The sequence below is a fragment of the Silurus meridionalis genome, chromosome 24 (assembly GCF_014805685.1).
Source record: "Silurus meridionalis isolate SWU-2019-XX chromosome 24, ASM1480568v1, whole genome shotgun sequence".
Lineage (NCBI taxonomy): Eukaryota > Metazoa > Chordata > Actinopteri > Siluriformes > Siluridae > Silurus > Silurus meridionalis.
Window position 1 is genome coordinate 15,203,492 of NC_060907.1, and position 19,272 is coordinate 15,222,763.

At 37.9% G+C, this 19,272-nt stretch overlaps 1 protein-coding gene across 1 annotated transcript in view; it reads right to left on the reverse strand.

Annotated features, from left to right (window-relative positions):
* The window catches only part of rasa3 (RAS p21 protein activator 3), a 64,036-nt gene that overhangs the window by 252 nt on the left and 44,512 nt on the right, over window positions 1–19,272 (reverse strand). The window contains exons 12-24 of the mRNA XM_046838379.1: window positions 18,018–18,132; window positions 17,816–17,890; window positions 17,327–17,450; window positions 15,355–15,461; window positions 15,164–15,241; window positions 13,699–13,776; window positions 10,445–10,518; window positions 8,796–8,902; window positions 8,459–8,541; window positions 7,902–8,110; window positions 4,472–4,575; window positions 4,194–4,377; window positions 1–1,593 (exon numbers count right to left, since the gene is read on the reverse strand). The exon at window positions 1–1,593 is cut by the window's left edge and continues 252 nt beyond it. Coding sequence (XP_046694335.1) covers window positions 1,518–1,593; window positions 4,194–4,377; window positions 4,472–4,575; window positions 7,902–8,110; window positions 8,459–8,541; window positions 8,796–8,902; window positions 10,445–10,518; window positions 13,699–13,776; window positions 15,164–15,241; window positions 15,355–15,461; window positions 17,327–17,450; window positions 17,816–17,890; window positions 18,018–18,132 — 1,414 coding nt within the window. The 3' untranslated portion in view covers window positions 1–1,517. The remainder of the gene's footprint in view (window positions 1,594–4,193; window positions 4,378–4,471; window positions 4,576–7,901; window positions 8,111–8,458; window positions 8,542–8,795; window positions 8,903–10,444; window positions 10,519–13,698; window positions 13,777–15,163; window positions 15,242–15,354; window positions 15,462–17,326; window positions 17,451–17,815; window positions 17,891–18,017; window positions 18,133–19,272) is intronic.

Below are 19,272 nucleotides of genomic sequence, written 5' to 3' on the forward strand. Positions count from 1 at the left end.
GGATCGTGAAATTATTGCATCTTTCATACTCTGCGTATGGAGACCTTTTTTTTTTTTTGTATTCAAATAATCTCGTCCACAAAATGTTTTATATTGTGATATAAAAATAAATACTGAACATCTTTTTTTTTTCGGAGTGGGTAGCAAAAATCGTCTGGCTTATATTAAAACATTATATTCACACTAAAACATGCACCAATGGATGAACTATAGCAAAGGAATTGAGTCATTAGTATCAGTAACGTACACAAATTTTGGTAATACACAAAATTGGGTTACATTTACAAGTCTTGGGAGAATGTTTGTTAAAAAAAGAACATTATCATTAAGATATGAAATCTTTTCCTAACACGTGTTTCGATTCTCAGTCTCACACACACACACACACACACACACACACATACGCACACAACAGAAAGAAATTATTCTCAGTACACAGATTGCAAATGCATTATTTACAGTACATAAATCACAACAAAAGTACAAAAAAGCACACGTCTGGCGATAGCATAACTGGCAAAAGGGACCTGGTAAGACAGGTCCATTTAAACTGAAGAGTTAGATCAAATAAAATCAAAACCATACAGATGATCTAAAACCTCCGCTTTTTAAAAAAAAGGTGCACTTTACAAAAAGTACTGGCTTTAAAAATGATCTCGAAATAATGAGTTTTAGTGTCATGCCAGATCGTTATAGTATCTATGCCCAGTTCAGGTTTTGTGGACATGGTATCACTAACTTCATTTCCTAACATGCTTCGATCCTTCAGTTGCCGTTATATTTGGCTAAGGGAATGTTCTCAAAAAGGCATGAAACAACACTGTAACAAGTCTGGACATGGACAAAGTGCAGGAAAAAAAAAAACTAAAACTAGGCTCTCAAACAATGCCATTATAAGAAATGAAACAATCATTACAATGAACATCTGATTCAGATAGGTCCTTTCAGTCAGCATCCCAATTCAGAAGAATTAAACACCTACTCAATTTCTGGGCTACATTATACAAATTCTGTGTTACTTTGGCTGAGCTATTTTGTACACACGGATGATGCTACCATGCATTAATAAATGCTTAGAATTATGTGTCCGTACATCTGGTAGATTCTTAACAATTCTGAGCTGGGATCGGCCACAAGGCTCTCATTACTTAGGCATGCACTGGTGCGCTTCATAGCGAAAAGCAGAGGGTTCTTAAAACTGCAGTTTGGTCCTGAAGACGTAGAAGAGCTAAAATAAAAATTCTCAAGACCGATAAACAAAGTCCCTCAGTTAAAATGTTGCCACGAGGCAGCGCTTCATCGTCACCGGGCCGGGTGTGACAACTAAAGTGCACACAGTTCTGTGGAAAGCTGTTGACTGGGTTTGTACAAGAATAGAAGCTGTAGCTTTCTGTGAGATCCTCTTTTGCCTAATCCCACACTCATGTTCCTGTGAACCAGCACCCCTTATACCTGTGAATACAGGCATTGCCGTGATATGTGCTGCAGAGAGAAGGGCGTGGTGGTGATAGGCTGGGTCAGATCGAATAGGTAGAGCTCTCCGACTGCTGGCGGATGTAGCACTGAAAGCTATTATCGCCGATTGGATGCTCCCTGTACAAACAAACAAACAAACATAAATTACATTGTTATCCAAGTAGTGCACACCAATGATGGGAAAATCGGGTCATTTTAGTGATTCGGTTCTTTGAATCTCGTTCATCGAAATGAACGAATCTTTTTTAAATCATTTAGTTTCATTCATTCTTTTAATCAAAAAGAATATACAATTTTCAATAAGCAGATCCCCAACATGTCCAAATACACAAACTTTGACTATAGTTCCAATAATTTATATATGTATATGTAACTGCATAGCGTATATGGGAGTCACGTGACAAAAGATCAAACGACTCGTACCAGAGGACTCATGAGAATAACTACTCAATTCTGTTTCCTGTCTGTAGCATATATGGGAGTCACGTGATAAAAGAACGAACGGCTCGGACTAAAAGAATCGAGAGGTAAACTACTCAATTCTGTTCTGTACAAATTCGATACAAGTCTGTATATAACCTTGCGATTGCTTTGCTCATGCGCCTCCAGTAGAAAATTAACAAATTACTCTTTGAGACCTCTTGTTTCTAAATCACATGAAAGACTTATTTTAAATAAACGAATCGTTCATGAACGATCCATTACTAGTTCACACTAGTTCCAGCTAATTGAAAACAGACCTTGAAACCAAAGATATTGGTTAGTTAATGTACCACCTGCAAGCCTTATTGACACCAATATACAAACGCCTGGATTGAAGAAACCACACATAGCGCTATCTTCAATCCAGGATACAACTTCAATACAAACATACACTATATGAATCTGATTTGTATGTGTTTTTTAAACACACCATTTCACAATTAGTCCCAATTTGCTGTTACAATAATCTCATTATTATTCAATTGAATTGATTACTGTAATACGCTCTACCAGGGGGACAATAAAGTCTGCTGTATCTTATCTTCAATCTGTTAAAAAAGCTGTTGCAATAGAATCCGGCCTGCAACTCATAATTTTGGGTCTATAGCTCCAGTGCTTGCTTCTCTCCACCGGCTCCCAGTCTCATACATAATCATATTTAAATTATTTTATTTGTGGATAAGAGCCTATAGAGTTTGCCACCTGTTTAGCTTTGCAATCTTTTTCCAATTAACATTTGTCCAGAGTCACTAGGTCCTCAATTAGTTTACAGTTAACTGTCCCCAGGACACACATTTAAAAACAAAAGTCGATAGAGCATCCTCAGTTGCTGGACCCAGGCTCTGAAATGAGTTTCTTTTCCACATCAAGTCCTCACTAAATTTGGATGATTTTTATGTCAGGTCTTAAAACACATTTATGGCTCAGTATAAAGTGTGATTGTATCTATCTTTCTTTGATGGTCTGTTAGTACTTTGCCCAACAGTCACTGTTTTAAAATGTGCTTTATAAATGAAGACTTGACTCTTCTGGGAAGATGTTGGTAAAAATGTAATGATATAGGTAAGGTTAGGGGGCCTGGGGTACAGGCAGTGTTCCAATTCATCCCAAAGGTGCTCATTAAGGTTGAGGTCAGGGATCTATAGCAGGCCACCCAAGATCTTGCACTCAAATCCATATAAGCCATATCTTCATGGAGCTGGCTTTGTGCACAGAGACATGCTAGAACAGGTTTGGGTCTCCTAGTTCAAGTGAGGGAAAAATGTCATGATACCTCATAAAAAGACATCCTATAAAATTGTGTCTTCAACGTTGTGGTAACAGTTTGGGACAGAAACAAGTATTGCTGGAAAAGTGAGGAGTTTTGTCCAGATAGTGTAAGTTTGCATGTACATGCCTGAATTTCTTTATCTGTATCATAAACAAAAGATTGAGTATAAAAAAATCTTTTAAAACAAATCTTTATTTTATACATTACTTTTTTACTTTTAAATATAGTAGGACCCATATAATAGGATTGTTGCCTGGTATATTCACTATACAGCTACATTCATCAGTCACCAACGCAGCTATCCACGTTGTTCTCTTTTCTTAAATATATGTATTAAAAGTATACCAATATAAATACATCCGACTACACAATAAATATAAAATACAACTATAAATGTAAAGAAATCTAACTAGTGTAGCCTAAAATACAAAGTTATCTTGGTAATGGAGACTAAACATATAAACAGTGCTATTAATGCAACTCAGTTATGAAATATAAATATATCCAGCTAGTTCTGAGTATAAATGTAAATATAAATACGAAGGGGTGTAGATCCAATTAGAGACAATTTTAACTCTTAAAATTCTGTTAAGCTGCTTTGAGACAATGTCTGTTGTGAAAAGTGCTATAGAAATAAACTTGACTTGACTAACAGTCAAAATCTGAGGTTCTATTTCTATTTCTATTTATAAATAGATTCATAGAACATTTTTATAAGCAAAAAAGTAACTGCTCAATATCCAAACTTTATAGGCCCCAATCTAAATTAAAACAAATGTGTAAATGGCTTTGTACAGAAGGTCAAATTATTTTCTTGAATTAAATGTCTTTTATGGTAAAATGAGTTTAGATGACAAAAAAACCTAGACAAGCACATTTATTTATAGGTTATGATGACTGCATTAAAATAGGGCTTCATGAACAGTAATAATCATCTTAGGAAATATCTGAAAGTGCTACTTACTGGCTACCATACTTGGTCTTCCTGAATTTTTCACGCTTGTACTGTGCATGCTGCTGCTCCAGTTTTTGCACGGCTGCGATGGTTTGCTTTAGGATCTTGTAGGTCTCCTGTGGGTCATCTATGACAAAACTGGAGTATTCCTCCTGTTCAGGGCCGTCGTACACCGACTTACTGCCACACGCCTCTGAGATGGTGGAATAGGGCAACAGGTTAATGAAAATATCATCACCTGCTACTCTAAAATATATGCAACATGGATAACACAGGGTGAAACACACCTTGCATTTTGACCAGCTTGGACATGTAGGTGCTGAACAGTGAATAGATGCGCTCAGTCTCTCTGTCTCCATCTATGTCAAGTTGAATGTTTGCAGGTAGACCACTGTACAAACACAAAGAAACAACACAGTAACACATCAAAATTCACAAAAGTCTTTCAGTTTTCATTAAAAATACTGAGGAACCACAAACAACTCATGATAACCATAATCATCATATCATATATCCACAGTCCCTGCCTAACAATTTCCTCATAAAGCACCCAATAAACTTATAATCAGTTACTCTAAAATAATATTCATCTACAGTGTAACCTCGAAACTCACGGGGGGTCAAGTTTTATGACCCCTTGCAAATAACATAAAATGGCGAGGTTTTGACTCTTTCCTTCTAAAGATTCCTTTTTTAAGAGGTATTGTACATGTACTGTAGTGTAAATTTAAAAAAAGTGTGAATTATTTAAACAATACAATAATAGTTTCAATAGTTTTTTCCAACTCCGACTTTCAAGCCACTCGCTGCTTCTTGAGAACAATTAGATTTTTCGCGAGTTAATTTTAGTCCGGTTTCAAATGAAAAGTCGTCAACTATCAAGGTCGTGAGTATCGAGGTTCCACTATACTGTATAATTATGACTGGCAAAAAGTGTAAAAAGTGACCATCAAGCAGGTTATATAGTTCTGCAAGAGTTAAATAAAAATGACATCAAAAAGTTCATTTAAATCAGCACCATGCCACTGTTCACTACAAGAAAGAGGTTGTGGAAGGTGGGCATTTTAGCCGACTTTGGAGCTCTATTTCCAAGTAAATTGCTGCTTTATATGCTGTTATGAGGCACATTTCATCTCAATTTAATCGTTATCATTTTCGAACAATTTCTATGATGTAACCTATTTGACCTTGAGTACATATTGTTTACACTTTTATATAAAATTAACATTACTTTTTAGCGAGACAAACATTTTTACAGTGTTCACGATTCAGAAAAAAATGGCTCTTCAAGAGTAATTTTCCTTCATTAAAATTTTGTTCAAAATATCCTGAGAATCAAACTGAATCAAATTGTAAAGCTCGTTTCATGTAATTAATTTAATGCGACTACAGTCCTTGATTACAACTACTGTAATAAACTGAAATAAACTTTAATGTGAAGCATCATTTCCTGGCCCTAATCCCTGCCCTGTCTATAAGCAATTTCAACTTTAACTTTTTTTAAATGTTTTAATTGATTAATGTTCAATACCTCCAGCAAAAAAATATTCTCCATAGCCTGCAATCCACCTGGACATTATTAAGCTTAGAACACTAAATTTAAATGCGTTTCAGTACAGAGATGCAATAATCAAGGCAATATAAAAGTGTTGGCTATTATTTAACTTTTTTTTCTTACTTAAAGTTAGTTATTATTAAAGTTATTTTACCTGCACATTCAGCTTAATTGCCATCACAGACATCATTTGATCTTTTAAGACTTTATGTTTAAGTATTTTGAGAAGCAGCAAGTAATGATTTTGCTTACCACTGTGGGTTACTTCCTTCTGCTCAACTCGGATAAGACGGAACTACTTTTACTAGGACCACATGCAGCTAGAAGTAAAGTTTCAGATTATGTAGCATCTCTGTATACAGCAGCCAAAAACCTAGGTGTGATTATGGACCCTAGTCTTTTCTTTGAGGCTCATGTCAATAACATTACCAGGATAGCTTTCATCCACCTTAGAAATATTGCAAAATTTAGAAATAGAAATATGATATGATTACAGGATGCAGAAAAACTAGTTCATGCTTTTATCACATCTAGACTGGACTAAAGTAAGACTTTATTGTGTGGGTGTTCGAGTTCAAAGTGCATAAATAAGCTTCAGTTATTTCAGAATGCAGCAGCAAGAGTCCTCACTAGATCTAGAAAATATGACCACATCACTCCTGTTTTAATCAGTCTACACTGCTCCCAATCAAATCTCATATTGATTATAAAATACTACTACTGACGTATAAAGCACTTAACGGTCTCGCACCGCAGTATCTGAGTGAACTTCTGTACCAGTATGATCCTCCACGCCTACTTAGATCAAAAGGTGCAGGCTATTTGTTGGTACCTCAAATAATGAAGACTACAGCAGGGGGCAGATCTTTCTCTTATAAAGCCCCACAGTTATGGAACAACCTTCCAATCAGTGTTCGGGACTCAGACGCAGTCTCAGTGTTCAAGTCGAGGTTGAAAACGTATTTATTTAGTCTTTTATCAGTAGATTTTTCTTAGGTAAAGGTGCTGATCTGAAGGGAACATGGATATAGAGTGTTTGGTGAACTGGGATATTTGTATTACGTTCACTCAGGTTTGTTGACGGTGGTGTGGTAAGTCGTCTCTTATCCCAGAGATCCCTCATGTCTGTGTTACCTTCTGGCTCACCCTTTCAGTTATGCTGCCGTAGTCCCCAAATGCACAGTGTCCTTAACTTTCATACAAGAATAAGGATACTTAATAATCCATATCCTTCTCTCCCTGTCACCCCTCCTCTCTCTCTCTCTCTCTCTCTCTCTCTCTGTGGAGTTAAACATGCTCCTGAGATTCCATTGACCACTGTTCCTGCCCCTCCCCTCTCCTCGGATCTGTCTGCTTCGTCCCAGCCTGCCTCTGGATAGTGTTCTCTTCGATTGGAGGCCACAGCTGGTGAAAGTTTCACAAAAATGGCCTGGGATCCAGAGATTACACAGTAAGAACGGGAGCTTTGAGGATGGATTTGGACTGTAGTTCATGTCAACAGTCTGCTACACTGACTCAGGACTACACCATCACTGCACCCCGCAACATCGTTTATCTTTAATAAATAGACATTCGGTGCAACCCAGACGAGGATGAGTTCCCTCTTGTGTCTGATTCCTCTCAAGGTTTCTTCCTTATACCATCTCGAGGAGTTTTCCCTGGCCACATTCGCCACCGGCTCACTCATCAGGGACAAACTTACACTTATAAAGAACACCTTATTCATTCTTTATTACCACATTATCTGTGTAAAGCTGCTTCGAGACAATGTTCATTATTAAAAGCACAATACAAATTGAATTCAATGAATTGAAACTAAACAGTTTAAATGCTTTGTCTCATTTTAAGACAATCATAATGACAATTTTAAAATGAAGAAGAATTCTCTTGTTTAGTGGCTCTGGTTTTAAGATCTTTTCACACAAATTAAGAATGGCAAACTATATAAAAAAATAAATAAATACAATTTAAAAAAAAGAAGCTAGTTTTAAGTTCATTTGACTAAACTGACTGCTGGGAATGAATGTTTTAAAGCTTATTATAAGAATTTTTAGATATGTTTTTTTTTCAAGAAATCTTTCTGCAATGGCAGATAATTTGACATTTATTTCTTATATTTAGCAGGATATTTTCTGCAGTGTGAAGGAATGAGTTCGACTGACCCGGTACAGGGTGTGCAGCCTGGAGCAGAGTCGATGGCCTGTTTGCAGCACAGCCAGTGGCCGTTGAGGTAGGCTGAAGGGTGGTAGGTGCTCAGGCGCTTGCGGTTACACTGGCTAACTTTAGTTAAGATGTCAATCCAGTCCCGTGCCTCTACACAATTGTTGGCCTGAATGTATAGCGCCCGCTCTGGCTGGATTACTTGGAACATCTGTAAACCAAAACAAAAAAGCAGAAGCAAAAGAGGTCACTAAGTGTTCTGTCAAAACAATACTTTATACTTCTCTAATAGCTTTGTTGAGGAATTTCATCCATTAGATGAATCAGCAAATGTACTAAAATCTCACAGATTCACTTCGGCTCTGTTTAAAAAAATTACTATTTTATTTGTTTTTAATAAAAAATGATGTTTATGTTCATGTGAAGAATCCGGAAGAGAGATTTTTGTTATAGTAAGCAGGAAAGGCAGTGTTATTATTATTAGTGTAGAGAGTGTAGCTGGTGCATTTGGTTATGCAGCGACTTGAGAGAGCTGCATGACACAAACATTCTCTCTTACATTCTTCATCTTGAAAGACTCCTCCTCTAATCGCTCCACAGCCAAGATGTTCTCGATAGGGATTCTACACAACGCTGCTTCACCTTTATACAAAGCATAGAACACATAGAAACGAATAATAAATGCAAACGTAATGAAAAAATAACGAATTTCACAAACCCAGGTTTATACTTCAGTAGTAAAAAAAAGATTTAACATTCCTTATAGTGTGTATGAGGTGTGTGTGTGTGTGTGTGTGTGTGTGTGTGTGTGTGTATAGTGTATAGTGTACTAACACCCAATATATAAGATAAATACAATGTGCCTAACCTGGTCACAGACATTATTTCTGCATTACCTCTGGTTTTATGGTAAGTAAACTCGTGATTTGTGAGCCGGAACCATCTCTTCTTGAAGTTCTTCATTCCGAATCGTTTCCTCCCTTGTGCCCTTTTGATCATAAATCTGGCCACCAGGTATCACGAGGTAAGGAAAAGAGAACAGAGAGAAGCATTAAAAAATACAGCTTTAGTTTATTTCGTATTGTTTTTTTTAACATGCTTCTTAGACGTACTGCTCCTGAAACAAATCTTAGATCTAAAATCATTGCTTTGATGCTTACTGAATGACTGAAAAGCAGTGATGAGGAAAAATACCACAGATTCAAAGTAAATGGCTGTGTGAATTTCAAGCACACTGAAATGGCACACCAGGTCGCAGCGAATTGCGCGTTGTAGCTAAATAGACTCACAGACTTCATTCTAAATAACTTGTCAAACATGTCTGTGCTTGGACCATGCCATGTCCAGCCTGTATGACAACCAAGGGGAGGTGGTGCTATCAAAGAACACTGGGAGGCAACAACCAGAGACATTATCAAGAGACGAGGCAGTGCACGAGTTGAAATGTGAATGAGGTAGTCGACCAAGCTCAACACGATGACTGAATTATGGCAGGTAATCAGGCTGTTAAAGAAGGAATAACTTGGATAAGACTACAGAAGATGTGCTGATTTGGTTGCTGAATTATGGTCAATTTATCTTTCATAAGTTTTCATACATTAAGGATATAATCCCACCAGTTGACCCCTGTGATGTGTTGCACTGTACATATAGGCAGTATGAAGCAATCTGAAGTTAGATCACCTCTTTGCTGGCAGGTACCACACAGGATGTTGGTATAAAGAAAGCCCCTCTCAATCCCCACGTACGTATCCCTTTCTAGTCAGTTTTGAACTTGAGCTTTGTATTAGAATCATAAGCGAGCAGGACAATTTTGCAGGTTTCATCTCATCGACTTAGACACGAGCATGGACTTGTATGACTGAATAGACATTGCCAGGCTAGCCTGCGATACGTGAACCGTCTCCTCTTCTGATAATGCCTTTGGCCACAACACAAAAGAACGATGACAGGAGCTTTTCGTCTGCATTTACTTCGGCGTATTATTGAGTTCAGCACTTCCCTGATAATTGTCTATACAATTTACACGTATCAGGGAAGTGGAAAGGGCTGTGAGGGTCAGAGGAGCGGCCAATCGGGTGCGCCTTACCTGCATGAACCCTTCCCATCAACCCTCTTATTAGTCAGTTTAACGGTCCTGTGCCCAGCAGAGAAATACAAGAAAGAAAGACACCTGAATGTGTCTTGAAAACCAGAGGAGGCAGACCCTCGTCCTAGAGGGGTTTAGCCCTGCAGAGTTTATGATTAGACAGAATTTATCACATGATTCAACACATCAGTTCATTCCCAAGAACTCAAATTTGGTGTGTGATGAGAAAACACAAAGCTCTAAAGCACTGTGGGCCCCAGGACCTAAATTTGATTAGATATATACACATGTATCCTTTGGATTGGATCTGCTGTTACTATTCAAGTCCATACTACTACTAAGCTTTAAACTTGTAAAAGATACAAAGTTTATCACATGCATTACCTCATTTTTTTCTGTGTTCATCATTCACAAAATAATATTTAATAGCGCCCAGCAAAGCCATGTGCTGCTTACCCTTCTTTTAACATGATGGGTGTTTCGATGCTCTTCTGATCCCACCTCCCAGACGATGAAATCAGATCGAGAAACTGCACACATCACACAACATCAGGAGAAATGGAACCATTAGCATCTATAAATGTGAGTACATTTTTCAGGAGAAACTCATGAATTCTAGGTAGCTGTGCTTCATTAAATTTGGGAGTAAACTAGAAGGGATTTGACATGACAAGGCAAATACTTTTAGAGAACTTAGCAGTATGTGTCCAGTAAACTTTGTTGCCACCCCCCCTTTTTTTAACCCTGATCGCCATTTCTCTAATTTTTTTGGTTTGGTTCTGAGGTGTAGAGTGTTCTATGGAGAGCAAGTAAACAATAATGAACCACATCCATCACTATTTTATCGTTTCAATCGGAGTGATTTCAAAGTCGAAAAAAGAAAGATATGGTCGTCATGCACTGCACTGACATGGCAGAGAGTTCCTGCTTTCTTGGTTTGCGCCATCAAACTAATAAAGCTGGTTTTCAAACCTTAAAAGTTTCAGTCAAAACACAAAAAAATCTGGGGATTAACTTAACATTCCATCTAATCTTCAGAGTTCAGTTAAAATCTCAGTTTTTCATATCAGAAACAATGCAACATTGCACCCATGTTATCTTTTTCTGTTGCTGAAAAATTCAGCTTCTCTGATTCTTGTCTTTTAGTTGTTCCTACTATACATTTACATTCGATAGCTGATCTGGATTTTTCATCCTGTGCACCAACATTGGAATTCTCTCCCCATTGAGATTAGACTAATCTTTCAAGTCGAGTCGAGTCAAGTTTATTTCTATAGCGCTTTTCACAACAGACATTGTCTCAAAGCAGCTTTACAGAATTTAAGTTGTTTAAAGTGAATAGTGTGTATTTATCCCTGATGAGCAGGCGTGGCAACTGTGGCAAGAAAAAACTCTTTTAGATGTTATGAGGAAGAAACATTGAGAGGAACCAGATTTAAAAGGGGAACCCATCCTCATTTGGGTGACATCAAGAGTGTGATTATAGTCTTTAAACAATACAGAACACTGGACAGTGAGAACTAACATGAGCACTGGAATGTAAGATTATGAGTAATGTTCTTTCTACAGTCTTATACAGTCATTTAAGGTTATAAAACTAGGAACTACTGAGCAACTCAAAAAATAGCTCAACAATTGCGATCCATGCCAGAGCCTTTAAACACTTAAGGAGGTCCAGTGTCAAAACTCCACATAAAGTGGGAGTCAGTAGCCTCGTTTACATGTACACTTTTTAGTCATTCAGATTAAAATCATTATTGAAAGATTCTGTGGACTGTTTACATCATGAGACATTATCTAATCCGATATGGTGTTTACATGTTGCCTTTTACCGACTTTGACGCTTAGAAATGCAGATTTGAACTGCTCAGTAATCCGTTTGTGGTTGACGTGGAAAGCGCACCAACCAACCTCCAAATGGAGCTGATTGAACTGCAGTGTAGAGACACGATCAAGTCAAAGTATGTGTGTGCTGCACAGTTTCCATGTTTCCTTCCCGACACACTGCTCCAAATCCGTGCCCAAGCTGCTCAAACGCTCTCTATGTTCTGCAGCACATATCTGTGTGAGCAACTGTTCCCTTTAATGAAGATGAACAAAACACCACTCAGGAGTCTCACTGATGAACACCTTCACTCATACCTGAGGATTTCCTTAGCTTAGAGCCTAAACCCAGACATGATACCTGGTATCTGACTTAAACCAATGTGCATCAGAGTAAATCAGAGTGTAGAAACTGAGCTTGAATGAATGTTGTCTTTATGCACTTTTTCTAATCCAAGGCATGGACTTTTAATAGTTGAAAATATTTTTTTTTTAAATTAAAGGAAATTATTATTATTTTTGGTTGTTTTGTTGTTGGCCTGTGAAAAAAGATTTACATTATAAAGGAACTCGAAAGTTTATAGATAGAGAGAGAGAGAGAGAGAGAGAGAGAGAGAGAGAGAGAGAGAGAGAGAGAGAGAGAGAGACATAATAAGAAATGAATACCACTGATGTGTGTTTTATTTCAAATTTAATTTCTCATGTGTTTATATTATCAAACTTTGGTTGTTCCAGATTCAATGTTTATGCAAAACTAAAGTTTGTTTCCATATGAAAAGGTCCAACATTACACATCTGGAGAGACGGAAAAACATGCAGTCAATTTATCAATAAATATTGAGTTTGGCCCGCGACTTCGTCCCAGTTTTTTATTTTGGCCCACTGTGAATTTAAGTTTGACACCCCTGGCCTACAGTATGTCATGTTAACATGGAATTCCAATATTTATTTTATGTAAAGTGTTGCTTTTAATCAAGCTGAGCTTTTTGGTGGCTGTGCATCTCTAAGGCAAATCTCAATACTACTCCTATCTCCATCGGAAAGCAGAAGCGTGGAGATGAAGGTCCGTAGTAAGGACTGGTGGGAGCTGGTTGTAAGTATGACCTCGAACGAAAACTAAACTTGAGTCACATAAGTTGCCGCTCATTCACATGTTTGTGTGGACTGGAAGAAGGATTTATGGTCCCAGAAGAAGAGACCTTTAAATCCAATTTCCCTAATTATGCGTGCCACGGTTGTTTTATACAAAACTCTGAAGCTGTGCGCAATCCTGTGTTGTGGCAAGTGTTCACAAGAGCACAGAAAAATGTTTGTGTATATCTTCTGCAAGGGAATGATGAATGGGCTGATATGAGATCTGATACGGATGCCAGGTGAAGAGGTTTCTGAAATCGTGCAGAGATTTGAGAAAGCAGATTTTGTCCTTCAAGTAATGGGTCTTATCAACGGCAGTAATCGGTTTAGCGAGTTTACATGGCAGAATTTTCATTTTGTTCGGGTTATAGAAAGGGTTATCCCACCTATCTTAAGCCGGGTACAGTTAATGTTTGGTGTGGGCATATTTATTTATTGAGGTATTTATATGGAGCATTTTCATTGGCATTGGAATTTTTAAACTAATTACAATGCTCCATGTGAACACACCTAGTGTTTTTCAATCTGCTCCTAAAACTTTCAGGATAGCTTTAAAATAATAGCTTTTATTTGTTATGTTCCTGTGAGGTAAATTTTATTTATTTAATAGAATTTTATTTGTATTTCCTTTTTATGCTTTGAGATGTAACTTTTAAAAGAGCTATATAAAATGATGATGATTATTATTATTATTTGACCACAGCATTTAAACGGAAAAACCCACCACATGAATGCAAATGTAAGCAACTCACATTTTTCACAGCATCTGCATACTTCTGCTCATTGAAGTAATCGTAAAACGCAGCCATGTAAGACTCTTTAAAGTTGCCCTGGAGAACAGTAAGAGAAACCGAGATCATTATCACAAATATACCCTACTTTACAACTAATTGTTTCAAAGTTGTACATTAATTTACATCAAGTCTCCAATTCTGCTGAATCAACTATTCAGTCAACTAGCAACCTTTAAAAAGCAGCGATTTGTTTCCCACTGCTTCTGACTACGTGGATTACGTGGACAGGTGCTTCCTCCAACACTCGTAAAGCCAAACTCCGAAGGCCGTTCAAGTCAATCTGGGACTTTTGAGTTTATAAAATAAAAGAACTAATTTCAAGAAGTGGAAACTGCATGTATTTATGGATACGGTGCATTAGGAAAGTATTCACAGTGCTTCTCTTTTTTACGTATTTTATTATGTTACAGCCTTATTCAAAATGGATTCAGTTCATTCTTTCCTAAAAATTACCCCATAATGACAGCGTGAAGCATAATGCCGCCGCCACCATGCTTCACTGATGGTATTGGCCAGGTGACGACATGATGCCTGGCATTCAGGCCAAAGAGTTCAATCTTTGTTTCTCATGGTCTGAGAGTTCTTCAGGTGCCTTCTGGCAAACTCCAGGCAGGCTGTCATGTGACTTTTACTGGACTCCAATCAAGTTGTAGAAACATCTCAAGGATGATAAGTGGAAACAGGATGCATCTGAGCTCAATTTTAAGTGTCATGGCAAACGCTGTATATACTTCTGTACATTTTTTTTTGGTTTTTATTTTTAATAAATTTGCAAGATTTAAACTTTTTGGAATACGGCTGTAACATAACAAAATGGGGAAAAAGTAAAGCGCTGTGAATACTTTCCGGATGCACTGTATACTCCCCTGTTACATTTATGCACTTATCCCAGCGTTTATCTGCTGCCTGAAAAGATTCTGCATACAAAGATTTGTCAGTGTCCTTGGATGGTTACACTCTGACTGGGATCGTCACAGGATCTCCAACATTTACACCGTTCAAATGTCTTACTGCAGCTCATGCTTGATGTCATCTAAAGTTTCTTGCCTTCTTTTACAAGAAACTTCATCACCACCCACTGTTCCATGCACGCACTAACTCTGCTGTCTTCCATGTCTCTGGACCGGCCCGCGGACACACTAGCCACTTACTTCTGCATTTAGTACCACCATGATAGCATTCATTTTTATACCTGTAAAATTAAGTCCCGGCATTGCAGGACAGAGTAACATACGAAGAGGAAATCGACCCTGTTCTTTACAAAACTCACAAGGGCTCACAGATGCAGATCACATAACTACGGCATTGTCAAACTTGAGATTCACACTTTTCTAACGACACGGCAAACATTTTTCAGTTTCGATGTAAAAAAAAAAACATTAAATGTGATAGTATTTTCAGAGACATGGACTTTAAAACTTACAGATTTAGACTTGGCAAGGCTCCCTAGGGTCTGGATGGTTTTCGAAATGAGCGTCAGAGTCCGTGATGTACAAGGATCCTTTCAGGTAAAATATGATATGGATATATTAAGGACAACACCAACACGCAATTACACACAGAGCATGTGGTTGGTAATGTATATTATAATGCGTATGGGGAGTAAACACTCACTGGATGATGTGGCCGAAGTTGAAAAAGGTTGGGTGATAGGATCGCTGGGGCGAAAAAACGCAGGAAGATGAAGCTACTGACGGCTGTGTATCTCACATCTTGGTCCACTGTGAACATCCACAAAAACATATGGCCCATTTCTTCATCTTACTCATAATACTACATTGTATAGGTACATACACTTTACATTAAATCACTGAGCAGATCCTGATCTATTAAATCTAAACTCTAAAAAGATCTAAAAATGATCAAATCAAATTTGGGACTGTAGTCATGTTTGCTTAATGTCACAGTAACAGTACAATATAATTGTTCAGCACTTTCTAACAAAATATCCAAAAAAGGTTTGTTTTAATGGACTACATTTAGAATACAATAGAAAATAGAAAACAATGTAATTGATCGTATTACAGTTATAAAAGATCTTCTGTGCAATGACTCATGCAACAAGAAAAAAACTTAATTCGGCAAACTGGAATGCACATTTTTAGCTTGAATGTAACTGGAACTAAGGCTGAATTTTGTGTGCCTGAGCATGTGGTCTATCTGACTAAAGCTCTAAAGCTAACATAGACTTTTCGACCTCAGACTAAGTAAAAACAAAGAAATCGCCCCCTCAGTTTAGAACTCGGGAACTTGCCATGGTCTAGGGTTCAGCGTGTGACTTCAAATCATCAGACATCAGATGATTAAAATAAGTTAATAAATTAGTAAATGTGTAAAATAAATTGCTTCAATATGTAGTGGTTTTGTGGAGGTTTTTCTGCTAGAAAGACTATTTTGTGTAGCTGGAGATGGTCCAACATGACTCATTAATATCATTTGACTCATCAATATCATTCTATAAATAGAGTCTTTTCACATAAACTGAGGTAATTAAGTAAAGTGTTGTGATAAAAATGATAATAGGAACATTAGAGCCATAATAAATCATAGTAATTTCGATACTTAAGTACATTTAAAGGCAAATACTTTTGCTGTGAATGTTTAAAGGGAGCAGTAAAATATTACTCCAGTACTTTTATACTGGAGTAATATTTTATCTACTGTATCTCTACTTCAACTCAACTACATGGTTTGTGTACTTCATCCACTGTTGATATCAACAGTCTGCTACAATGGTTTAGGACCACAGGTTGCATGAAAAGTTCTGCTTTTAAGCACCTATCACTGAACAGTCACCTCAACAGTGATGGAACTGAAATAAATGAACATTTGGTGCCACCCAGGTTCCTTTTTTGAGTCTGGTTCCTCTCAAGATTTCTTCCTCATAGCATCTCAAGGAGTTTTTCTTTGCCACAGTAGCCACTGGCTCAATCATTAAGGGGACAAACTTACAAGAAACTTATAAGCACTAAACTTATACAATGCAACTTTAAAACCTCTTTATCTTTGTAAAGCTGCTTCGGGAGAATGTCCTTTGTTAAAAGCGCTCTACGAATAAAACGTAATTAAACTGAACTGAACATATATGCTGTTTTTTTTACTTTTTCACCTCATAGCTCAGACACAAAGAGATTGCAAATGACGTCATTCCTAAAAGCCTTCGTCGGAACGTTCTCCAGTTTGTGTATAACGTCACTACAATTTGCCTCGCTGTCCAGCAGGTGGCATCATGCAAACTCTAATTCCACACTGCTGCTGACTTCCTTCGAATACCAGCGACAGTGAGCAGGGGGTGAAAGCAAATGAGGACATGGCAGGACATGCAGAGTGACTGAAAGGGATAAAGACCAGGCAAACAAAAAAAAAACCTCGACAATCTAATTCTAAATTTCTACTAAACTTACGGTAAAACACACACACACACACACACACACACACACACACACACACACAGAGAAGAACTCTGATCTGGGTTTAAAATTAACACTGAAATGCACCAGCAGCACTAATGAAAGCAAGAGACTATTTAATGCTTCAAGGCATTCGGTTGCTAATTCAAGGTCACTTGAAGTGTGTACGCGGTTACCTTGGAAACGGGTGGCGGCAGATTCTCGTAGCGAGAAGAAAATGTCGCACATGACGGTGGGGCATCTGACGCCAGAGGTAGTGATGACGTTGAAGATGCGGTCCACATATTGCCGCAGGTTCTCCTGATTATAGAAGGGCAGGCGAAGGACCATACACGCACACACACACACGCGCACACACACACACACACACACACACACAAAAACACATACTTTGAGGAACATTTATGCACAGCATCGAGTTTGTACTATCAAGTAGATAAAGACAGACAACTGTGAAAACATTCGGAAATTAGAAATGCCCTTCAGAACCTCCAGCCTGGCGTTCTGTCCCTCTATACTGCTTTGTCGCAGGTAGTTCAGTAAACATGCCTGCAGGATCACATGTTTTTGTAAACCCATAAACAGCCTCAAATGCATCCACACACACACACAAGGAAACCACACACAGGCTCATAAACATGCAGGCTGAGAGAAGTATGACTCACCCTGTTGGTCTCTAGATTCTCTGATTCCTTTAGCTTTACAGGGTCGATTTCACAAGGCTTGTGATCTGTACAGATCTACACCACAGAGCACACACACACACACACACACATACACACATACACACATACACACACACCATTCAAACACACATATAGAATTTGTCACAGAAGTTTCAACACGATGACAGAAAAAGTGACTCACCTCATCAATAATGGGCTTGAGAGTGACCTGGAGATAGTGCATTCCTGCTAGCTTCATGGTCTCGTCGATGCATTTAGACGTTAACGAATTGCCCCGAAATATTGTGTTGGGATCCCTGAGGGACAACAAGACAGACAGAGAAAAATATTTACTTCATTGTCATCGCATAGTCAAGGTACACAGCAACAAAATGCATGTACCAGAAATGCAAATAGTAGCAATTGTAGCAAATTGACAATTGCAAATACATCGATCAGGCATAACATTATGACATTACAACATTATGAGCAGTGAAGTGAATAACACTGGTTGTCTCTGCATCATGGCACCTGTTAGTTTGCGGGATATTTTTAGGCAGTAAGTGAACATTTTGTCCTCAAAGTTGACGTGTTAAAAGCAGGAAAAAGGGGTGAGCGAGCGAGTTTCATGAGGTCCAAAGTGTGACGTCTAGATGAGATTAGGTGGTAGGTTTACCACTGTTCCTTCCATGGAGCAGTGGTAAACAGGTGACATGGGCGACAAGGGCTCATTGATGCACTTGGTGAGCAAAGGCTGGTCCGTGTGGTCCGATCCAACAGACGAGCTCCTGTAGCTCAAACTGCTGAAGAAGTTCATGCTGTTAATGCTCTAAAGGTCAAAACTGTTTGCCACCAAAAGGGGGACCAACACGATATCAAGCAGGTGGTCATAATGTTATGCCTGATCTTTGTGTGTGTACAACATGTAATATATAAGTGAATGAATGGACAGCAAAGAAATATAAAGGCTGTGGGCCGTGTAAAAAATATGCAGAAGCTAGTGAGCGAGTACACTAAGAATAAATATAAACATATATATTAACAACCATTTATTTATTAGAAGTCATTTTAATGCAGGAGGTGTGTGAGGCACAATATGTGTAGATAATGTGGGACATAAAAAATGGACAATATTGGATAATGTGCAATGTATGAACACATAAATACAGATGAGATACAGATATCAGGATGATCTAAAATATACAATGAATTATATACAGGATAATTCAATAGAATGTTTGAATAGAATTATATTATTATATACAGACTGTCCAAAATGATATAGGATATAGGGGTGGTGCAAAACTGCAGAGATCACGACTAACACATTTATTTATTAATACCCAAGAATCAATTTGCAGCCCTATAAATACAGAGGTGTGGGAATCTAGACTTCTCAGTGCCCAATTGGATTTCAAGCTGCCAAGACATGATTATGGTCTAAGACTCCGTGTCTC